Source organism: Mycena indigotica, assembly GCF_014461135.1.
Source record: "Mycena indigotica strain 171206Taipei chromosome Unknown Mind.scaff0001, whole genome shotgun sequence".
Taxonomy (NCBI): domain Eukaryota; kingdom Fungi; phylum Basidiomycota; class Agaricomycetes; order Agaricales; family Mycenaceae; genus Mycena; species Mycena indigotica.
The window spans coordinates 6,365,157-6,375,541 of NW_023503000.1; the positions used below are offsets into that span (position 1 = coordinate 6,365,157).

General features: G+C 55.5%; 2 protein-coding genes across 2 annotated transcripts; both read right to left on the minus strand.

The window, feature by feature from the left end:
- Positions 1–7,143: 7,143 nt before the first annotated feature.
- Positions 7,144–7,761, minus strand: MIND_00176900 (Fe2OG dioxygenase domain-containing protein; the record flags this gene model as incomplete). Its single annotated transcript, XM_037358686.1, has 1 exon — positions 7,144–7,761. One exon carries the CDS (start codon positions 7,759–7,761, stop codon positions 7,144–7,146), a length of 618 nt encoding a protein of 205 aa, XP_037226596.1.
- Positions 7,762–7,916: 155 nt separating this feature from the next.
- Positions 7,917–8,196, minus strand: MIND_00177000 (Fe2OG dioxygenase domain-containing protein; the record flags this gene model as incomplete). Its single annotated transcript, XM_037358687.1, has 2 exons — positions 7,917–8,022; positions 8,063–8,196. The coding sequence occupies 2 exons, from the start codon at positions 8,194–8,196 to the stop codon at positions 7,917–7,919; spliced, it is 240 nt and encodes a 79-aa protein (XP_037226597.1).
- Between the last annotated feature and the right edge of the window lie 2,189 nt (positions 8,197–10,385).

Sequence of the window (10,385 nt, forward strand, 5' to 3'; positions counted from 1 at the left end):
CTGCCGCCGCTAATAATGCTGGCGGACCCCAAACACCATCGCCGGAGACGTCGATTCCGACTCCGACTCTGGTCCAGGGCGACTCCGAAGCCCTTTCTGGTGACATCAACCTCGCCTCAAAATTGGTCTTGCGACCAAACCCCCCGTTCACCTTCAACGGCGACCGGAAACGCGGCCGCGCGTTCCTCTACGCGGTCCGCACCTACGCCCGCCTTGCCCCTGAGGCCTTTGTGGTCAACGGAGAGGCGAGCTAGGAAAAGGCCGTCCGCTATGCCATGTCGTTTATGGCAGAAGGACCCGCTCAGCAATGGGCGGAGCGCCACGGAAGCAAAGCCCCGTTTCCGTTTCCGTCCTGGGGCTCGTTCGTTTCCGAGTTTCGACTCCGGTTCGTCGAGGAGAACGAGCAAGATCACGCTCTCTCCAAGCTGGAGACTTCCGCCTATCACATGGGCACAAAGGATGTCTACCAGTACACTGACGACTTCGACTGATGGACCTCGCCGGATTCGAAGACGCGTTGGTCAAGGTTACCAAGTTCCGCCATGGACTTGATCCCTTGATCAACAACGGAATCACGTCCTCGAACGACCCCCCCGGACCTCCGGAACTACCTTAGCTGGCGCACCCGGGCCTTCCGTCAATACGAGGCCCTGGTCCGGGCCAAGCTGATCAAGTCAGCCGCCCCCAAGACGCCTGGCGGTTTGATTCGGACTCCGTTTCTGGTCAACCGCATCCCGGCTCCGGCCCCCTTCCGCCCGGTGGCTCCGGTCGTGCCACCTGCGGCCTGCGCCCCCGCTCCGGCGCCTCCAGCTCCCGTCCCTATGGAGTTGAATCGCACCAGGGCTCGGGGTGCCCCTCGTCGCGCCTGCTTCAGGTGCGGCGACCCAAACCATCTCGCCCGGGATTGCCCCCTCCCCGCCGATGTCCGCTCGATGGACATCCTCGACGAGGTGATCCAACAACTCGGTGACGAGATGTTAGCGGAGTTGATCGCCCGCTACATGGACACAGCTGCCCTGCCGGAGATGCCGCTGCCCCTGGGGCAAACTCCCTCCACCTCCCGTTGGAGCTAGAGTCCACCACCAGTGCGTTGAAGCTCTCGCTCTCTGGGCTTGTCGACTGTGGTGCCACCTCCGACTTCATTGACACAAACTATGTCGCTCGGAATGGCATTCTGGTCCGCACTCTTGATCAGCCGATCCCGGTCTTCAATGTCGACAGCACCCCTAATGATGCCGGCTCCATGAGACAGATCACGGACTTGCGCTACAGAGGCCATGCCGAACGAGTTCAACTGGCCGTCACCCATCTTGGCAAGCAAGACCTCATCCTGGGGTACTCCTGGTTGCGGAAACACAACCCAGAGATCAATTGGGAAACCAAGGAGGTCAAGATGACACGGTGTCCCCGCAATTGCTCGACCTGCCGCAAGGAGGAGCGTGTCAAACGGACCGAGTTGCGGCGACTCCGGCGCTCCGGTTACACAGAAACAAAGGGTTTCTGTTTGTTTCCAGCTCACACAAAACCAGCTTGTATACTAACTAGTATTACTTCTATTCTTGTCCTCATAGTATTTGTAAGGGCAACCCTGGAGACCTGAGATCAAGCTCCCGGGTAGAGCTTCGAGTAGCGCGGAGGGAGATTGAGCTTGTAGGCCCCTTTGCTGATCTCTGCGACTATCTTGAAAGGTCCAAGGCGGTGGTGGGAGAACTTTTCCGAGGGGCGAGTCATCCTGATGTCAGAGGCATCCAGCCAAAGATGGTCGCCAACCTTGAACTCCGGAGACGGAGTGCATCTCCGGTCGTAGTAGCGCTTGTACTCCTCTTTGGCCTTAGTGAGCGCGGCCTTGGCCTCGGCAACACCAGTGTAAGGGCAACCCCGGAGGCCTGAGATCAAGGTCCTAGCAGGGGAGGATTCAAAGCGTGAACATTGGTAAGCGAATACAAATGAAGCTGACCTAGCAGGGGAGGATCCAAAGAGAAGAAACTCTGAGGGTCCACCTGCTAGGTAGCTGACTATATACTGCTTGTCCGTAGCTGCCGCTGTCAGGCACAGAAGGCTTGGGCGGCGTCGCAGGTGAGGTCCCAGGGTGACCATCGGGAGGGCGTTGACGGATCGGTGATTGTGCGGGCGAGATGGAGGGCTGGACCGGAGTCGGAACCGGAATCGGACCAGAGTCAAACGTGTCTCCAAGGGGCTGAAAGGGGGGTTCCCCTGACAACCGGCGGCAATCCGGTCGCGGAACTCGTTCACAGACTCCATAGCGGAGCAGACTCCAGGTTGGAAGCCCATGCGTGGTAGTCGTCCTGTGTCCATCATAAAGGGGACTTGCTGCATGGAGGAGTGAACGTTATTGTAGGCGAACTCCGCGGCCGGAATCAGCTCGTCCCAGTCATCCGGATTCCGGGTGGTCGTCCTGCTGATAGTTGGTGAGATCCGCAGGTACTGCTCCAACTCCTGACTGACGCGCTCTGTCTGACCGTCTGTCACGGATAAGACCTGGCCCGTCCGCTCCGGCGCTGGTGTCGGGCCATCGCGGGCCCGTAGCACGCAGCACGTGACGACGGGGAACATGCGCCCCAGTAGGAGGAATGCACACGTGGGAAGCACGTGACCGAGAACGACGCGTCGAGCCGTTGCCGAGCCCAACTCGACACAAGGGGACTGGGGAGGAGTGCTAGGAGGTTAGGAGTAGCGCCTGGCCCACAAGGGATGTACGATCGTCCCCTCTGCGGCCAGGAACGCGAGCGAGGAGGAGAAGGAGAGGCCAGGGTGTCCGATCACCCCCCTTTGCAGGCCCGCGTATATACGGAGCGATAGTGTACCCTGTACCCTATCGCTTAGATCGTCTGAAGAACTACCTTACTCCGTGCAAGGAGACGTTATCGACTTATCGGGCCCGACACGACCCGATTCGAACCTTCGACCACCGACCACGGCAAGGGACCGAGTTCACGGGCCCTTTCGGTTTCGATCTACCCCGCCCGCTGTACCTGCGGGCCCGACTATCCGTCTGTTCTGTTCCGGGCACGCGTTCTTAGGAGAGGTCCTTGCACGGCCCGACCCGCAGTCTGACACCGTCCATCTGGGGATGGTACGCGGTGGACGTGGCAGCCTTGATGCTGATTAGACGCCAGAGCTCTTGGATGAAGTGCGCGATAAACTGCGACCCACGGTCAGAAACGTACTTCTCCGGGGTCCCGTAGTGTCGCCAGACATTCTGATAGTAGAAACGGGCTGCTCCTACCGTGTCAATGGTCGTATGACACTCCAAGAAGTGGGCGTGCTTTCCGAGGGTGTTGATGACGACCATGATTGCGTCATACCCATGGGCCTCGGGGAGTTCGACGATGAAGTTGACGGAAACAGTATGCCAGCGTTCCAGGGGCGTTTCCATCGGGTGCAGCTTTCAACCTATGGGTGGAGCTCTCCGTAGGGCAATCTCCGTAGTGCCTTGGTGCGACAGCACAGGTCACAGGTCGCAACATACCGGCCAATATGGCGAGACATCTGGGGCCACCAGTAGTTCCGGGAGACCAACTCCAAGGTCTTAAAGCGACTGGTATGTCCGGCGACTCGAGTGTCATGGCAGAGCTCGATGATGGGTCTCCAAAGGTCCTTGTCCTTGGGTACCACAATCTTCCAGTGGAAATGGAGAAGACCACCGGAGAAGTCCGACTCATCGGAACATGATGAGCGGGGGCCTCGAGCTTGACCTTGAACCTTAAGAAGTTGCCGGGCCGTTAGTGCGACGGGCTCCTCCAAGTCAGGCTCACCGGAGAGGGCATCACGGATGTTGCGGAGGAGTTCAGAGCCGGGACCGGAAACGGAAGTGGAAGAGTTCAGGCCGCAGAAGGACGACATCGGAGTTGTCGGAATCGACTCCGTGGTCGGGTCTCCGGGAGAGGGCGTCAGGTCGACCCATGTCGCAGCCAGGCTTGTGGTGCAGCGTGAAGTCAAACCGGGAGAGGTACAGGGACCACCGGGCCTGTCTCCCGTTGAGGTGCTGCGTCTTCCTGAAGTACTCCAAATTCTTATGGTCAGTCCAAATCTCGACAGGGTGGCGCCCTCGAGGAAATGTCTATACTCCTTGAGTGCGCGGATGATCGCAAGGATCTCCTTGTCGTGGATTTCGTAGTTGTGCTGGACATCATTTAAGCTGTCATCCGGAATCGCCAGAACCGGTTCCGAGGTGACTGCGTCCTTGATTGCTTGGAACGCGGAGGCCTCCACATCGCCCCAAGTCCATTGCTGGTTGTTATATCCCGTGCATCTTCGGACGCTCCGAGGTTATCCTAGGAGCACAACAGGGTTTTTACGCAATGAAGGTATCCGAGTGTTTCCCTTCAAACAGTTAATCTGCGCGCAGACTCCCTCGGACCTGTTTGGACCCTCCGACCATCAACTCGGATCTTTACCCATTTGGACTTGCGTTTGTTTACTTATATCCTTTAGGTGTTCGCCTTCTTTCCTTTGCCTCGTGTATGTCTTCTCGTTCCCCTTACTTACTATGCCTTTGTACTTAACCCACAGGGAGATCCTGCGGACCACATCGGATCTCCCTGCGAGGTCATATGCCTTATGCTTACCACTTAGTATAAATACTCGTACTCTACAGTCCTGTACTTCAGTTTCGTTATTAACGTTTCTTGCCTCGCTCTCCGCTCTCGTCTGACTCCTCCCCGCGTGCTAAGCCTTATCGCCTTCGGCTTCTCCGAACGTATCCGCAGGAGTTCACGTATTTGTTCAGACTTGCTTTCGGCCTGCAAGACGTGTAGTCGCTCACTCCGATATAGTGTTGTGATAGCCACTCGGTTCTGCTTCGGACTTTCCGTTACTTCCTTTCGGTTCTTGCACGGCACTTAACACTGGTCCTTCTTGGTGAGCGCGAAGAGAGGACGCGCGAGGGCGGAAAAGTCCTGAATGAACCTGCGGTAGAAACTAGCGAACCCAAGGAACTGCTGAATGTCCTTCTTGTTTTCCAGAGTCGGCCAAGTGGAGACGCATGCGACCTTGACGGGGTCCATTTCAATGTGGTTGTGGGAGATGATAACTCCGAGGTACTCGATTGACGATTTTTCAAAGTTGCACTTGTCCGCTCGAAGGTACAACTTGTGCTCTCGGAGTCGCCGTAAGACCTTCTGAACAATCTGCCGGTGTTTCCGGAGGTCGGAATGGGTGATCAGGATGTCGTCAAGGTAGATCATGACGTCTCCGGAGAGGATGAGGTCCTGGAAAATGTCCTTCATCATTGTTTGAAACATCACGGGAGAGTTTGTCAGGCCGAAATACATCACCAAGGGCTCAAACAGGCCTCGGTTAGTCCAGAAAGCTGCTTTCCACTCATCACCTTCTTTGATTCGGACGTTGTTGAAACTCCAATAAATGTTGAGTTGGGTGAAGTAATGAGTGCCTTTGAGCCGGTTGATGAGGTCATTGATCAACGGGAGGGGATACCGGTTTTGATGGTCATTGTGTTGAGAGCCTGGTAGTCCTGGACAAAGCGGAGTCCGCCATCCTTCTGTTTGACAAAGAAGACCGGAGATGCCATCGGAGAATTGGAGGGACAAATCCGGCCCATTGACAGCCTTTCCTGGATGAACACGTCAAGCTCACGTTGCTCGAGGGGCGAGATGGGGGTATACCTTGCAGTTGGTGGGCTTAGGGTCGGGGACGAGTTCAATGGCGTGGTCCCAAGCTCTCCGCCCCGGTAGCGTGTTGAAGGGCTCCTTGTTGAAGACGTCCTGGAACGGCTTAGCCCAGTCCGGGATGTCAGAGGGCAGAGGGGTAGAGTTCCTAGCAAAGGCTTCGCCCAGGCGTTGCGAGACGGTACTGCCAGCACATATCTCCTCTGAGGGATGGAACGAGGTGTAGAAGATGCGGTCACCATCTTCAAGTTGGTCGTCATCGTCGTCCGAGTCCGAGTACGAGTACGGTGTCAAATCTGGCAGGCCGGAGTCAAGTCCAGAATCGGAATTGTCTCTGTCGTCGGGCCCGACAGGTCCATGGCGTAGATCGAGGGGAACGGGGCGGAGCGGAGTCGCTTCTGAAGTAACCGGAGTCGCCGCAGCTTGGTCCATTCAGCGTGTTCTTCCTCGCGGCAAGTGGAGCAGCCCACAGCGAGGAGTAACTCAAGATGAGGTCTTGTTTGCCAAGGTGAGTGACGGGGGCGGCAAAGGACGATGACCGGAGTCACGGGCGGAGTCAGAGACGGAGTCGAGGCGGGGGCAGGAGAGGGTGTGTTTTTTTTGTTTCGGGCTCATTGTAGGGCACAGAACTGCATTCATCATACAAGGAGGCAAAACGATTTATGGACGCGAACGAGGGCACACCAGTCACTCGTCGCGGAGGACAAAATCCTCTCTGGCCATTGACTCCGCTGCTGTCTCCGACAGGGCAGCTGTGTCCATGTAGCGGGCGATCAACTCCGCTAACATCTCGTCACCAGAGTCAGACTGGAATCAGACGGATCTCCGAGGGGCCGAAAGGGGGCTTCCCCTGACAGATTTTCAAAAGGGGAAAATATATTATCTATGAAAGGATAACATACAAATTTAAATATTCAGAGGTACCAATGAGGGTTATACAATATCAGTAATTGGTGATGTAGTTTGAGAGCCCAAAATTGCCTTTTTAGGCAATTTAATACATCCCTGTTTTGAAATTGGTTTTTAAATGCCCCAGGTATTAAAAACAGGATGTAAATGTCTAGGTATTTTAATCCTGCATCCTAATCTGATTCACTAACACCGTACAAAATGGATCATTATAAACGCAATTGCGCTAACATAGCAACTAATATCTGGTCCGACCGAGTCTATGCCCGCTGCGGATGCTCTGCATGCGGTATCTCCACCAAAAGTACCGCCCGCCCATACACATAGTCCATCACTGGCTCGTTCCCCATTGCAATATACGACGACTCGGCCCTATTCCTCTCTTCTTGCGGTTCCGTCACCTAACACACCGACACCAGCTGCTCGTCATCGTACAGCTTAGTCCACGCCTGGCGCCCCGCCGCGGTTGTGCGCACAATCGGCTGCCCCGCACGTCTCAGCTCGTCATCGACCTCGCTGTCCTCCGCCAACCAGACCCTCCGCCAAATCGAGCACGCTGTCGAGCGCCATGCGCACGCCCTCACCACTATCGTAGTCCATGTCGCCCGGCGTGATATACACGAGCTTGAGCGTCGTCTTGAGCCCGGCCCGGGCTGCCGCACGCTGCATCCGCCCCCTTGAGCATATAGAGCACATGGCCGAGGGTGGTTGGGTCGGAAATCGTGCGCGGGACAGGGTACTCGTGCTCGAGCCCAAAGCTGAGAAGACCGCCATCGGGCAGGAAAGCGGGGTCGGCAAGCAGCGCAGCCAATGCACTCTGGCAGGCGACCTCGACCTCAAACAGCGGCTGTCTTGTGTTCAGATGCAGCGAGGACGATTTTGGCGAGATGAGCAGATTGTAGGTGAGTGTGACGTGATGGCCGGAGACAACGGGCTCAACAGCATGAGTGACGTCGCTGAAGAAGGCGACGTATGCGATTGACCCGCTTCCACCGGCCACTCGCACCGCAGAGTCAAAGGTGAACGAGTTTTTGCCGTGTGATAAGTTAAGTTGTCCGCCTCGGTGCTCTGTGGGAAGAACAATGACGAGCGAGCCGACCATGCTTCTTCCACGGGGCGTGTCCTTGTGAGACTTGAAGAAAGAGCCAGGGCCCAGAGGACATTCAATAAAAAGGCAGAACTTTTCAAGCATTGAACTCACCATACACGTTCAGCTTATACAGCTCCGCCGTGATAACTGCGTCCCCGTGTCCCTCGAGCAAATCCGGCGTGATTTCATCAAGGATATTAAGTGTCCCGATATCGAGTGAGGCCGCAAAGTCGCTGCAGTCGAGTTTCCCTGCCTTGCGGTAGCCCTCGTCAAGCACCGTCTTCCGTCCCCCGCCCAAATGTCACAAGCCGACACGCAGCAGCGAGGTCCTGCAGCTGTGCCTCCGTTGCCTCTCCAAAGTTGAGCATCGCGAGTCTTCAAAAAAATGGTCATTGTTGGAGCAGCAGCAACGCACAAAGCCCACCGTTCATCGCCAGCGTGCTTGTAGAACAGCATCAAGTCCTCGCGCCGGACATCAAGCACACCGCATATCCATGGCGTAGACTGCTTCATCACGTCGCGCAGCGCCGAGAGGTGCGCTTCCGCCATTGTCGTCGTTGAGGAAAATAGGGACTGCCCCTTTTCGTGTCGAGTCATTGACACGTGCCCGTAACACGTGTCGCTTACCAACCCATTTCCCGCCTTCCCCAAGACGCCGAAATTTGTCTACAGATGCTAGACTGCCAACTACTATGTCCAGCGCTTGCCGACCTGCGCCTATGTGTCCCGAACGACCTCTCCCGCCCCCGCAGCCTTCGAAAGTCGCCAGATCGACACTGGAAATAACAAGTGTGTCAGCACGGATGCCGAGAGAACGAGGAGGAGGAGAAAACGCACCACTCCCACATGGCTGCAAGACAAAAGGCGCTCGACAGCGACCTTGCCCCTTGAATGGTGGGGAAAGAATTAGGTAGGAGCGGAAGAGTATGGCGCACAACGAGATACACTCGATAGAGCGCCAGCTGCCAGTGCCGCATCGTGCGAGATATGTCGCCGTCTTTTGGTCGGCGGAGAAGCACGTGACTTGCCATTTTGGGAAGTCGACGCTGATTGCTTGTCCAGGGTGCAGGCGTGAGCGGGGAGGACGGGGGAGGGATCGGAGGGGAGCAGGGAGTCATAGTCAGGGTGTATAGGCACACTTGAAGAAGAAGCTACAATGGTCCACAAGCTGGACCCAAATTGCCCACTGTCAAAGTCAGTCGACATCGGTCGGATACGAGTATTCAGCCCCAAGACTACAGGCGCAGTCAGCGGATATGATGTCGCAGCGATGGATGAAGATTTGTGCAGTAAGACATGCTATTTGCTCCCGACAATGAAAGCGGCGGCTTTGCTCCTCGAATCGACAGAAGGAGATGGTGGTGTACATAGGAGTGTGGAGATGTACCACGCTGGATACGCTGGGTGGAGCGAGATATGTGGTCTTCGAAGGGTGACGAGTGGCAAGCAGAAGGAAATCACGACCGAATTCAAGGGCGGGCTGGTCTTGTGTAGTAGGCAATAGCAAACAGGAATCGTCCGGACTCCGCAAACAAGGAGACAAGTTGGGAAGGTCGCCAACCTTGATGGCGAGCATTACTTGCATGCCGAGAAGGTTCTGCTGCATGCAGATACGACAACGCGGAAGTCGTTGTAGTGTCCATTGTATCATGCCGAATTGTTGGGCGAGCCAGGCTGGGAGGATATGGCGGGTCCGTTAGAAGTGCGCAATAAGCCTGCGGCGACGACGAAGATGATGAAGGAGCAAGAAAATGGGGCGGTGGGAAGCAGGACTTTGGAGGAGCAGGTCAAAACCGGGTTGTCAACAGGAATATATAGAAAGACAACTCACACGAGTTCCCATATGACCGCGAGCGCGTAACTCGTCCAAAATCGTCCGCTCTGGCAGCAGCGGGCTCGAAACACCGTCGTCTCCACACCTGGTGTAGCTCCGCACAGTGGCCAGGGAGAGGGATCGACAATCATGGCGTGAGGTCGAAATAGGAAAGCGGGCAGCCAGGCGCAGTCGCATATGCTCCCAAAAGCTAGGGCGGAGGTACTAGCTACTTGTGAGCTTCGAGACCTCGTTTACGAGGAAATGGAGACACACCTTCTGCTCCCAGTGCCTCCCACCAGCGCTCCCGATCTCCCATCCTCCTGCCTCCCCCAATAGCACACTATGTTAGGCGCTGCCTATCGCGGGCAGACCCCCAGGCGCAGCTACAGTCATTGCAGGCGAAGGAGTCGGCCATGGTTGTCGTGTGGAAGTGGAGAAGAAGATGGGTGAGATCACGTGCTCGGGCCGATCTCTGTCTTCCGCAACGCCTGGAGCCGTAGTGGTAAAATCTTACTAGAGCCCACCGTGACTTATTGTGACATGTGTGACTATTATTTATTAATATTATTATTCCTTATCTAGCATTATATTAGTGATGGGAGTGATGCTATCTGAGTATTATTTTGATTGTGGAACCAATTTTGATAGCCATCACTGATTTTGATGGCTCTATGATACCACATCATTTTTGTCCCAATTAGGATAGTAATTGATACAGGCCTTCCTCACTATATACCGGGTCATCGGCCTGAAGAAAAGGAGTTAAACTTCCATATATAGTAATATCTTAGTCATATCAATTAATTTGATGTATCAATACTGATTTTTGATGACTTTGTAAGCACTATCTAGCCTAGTTCTGCTAGCAGTAGCTAGACTAGCAGGATCTAGCCTTCTAGGCAATGGGGGTTCTAGCAGCTAC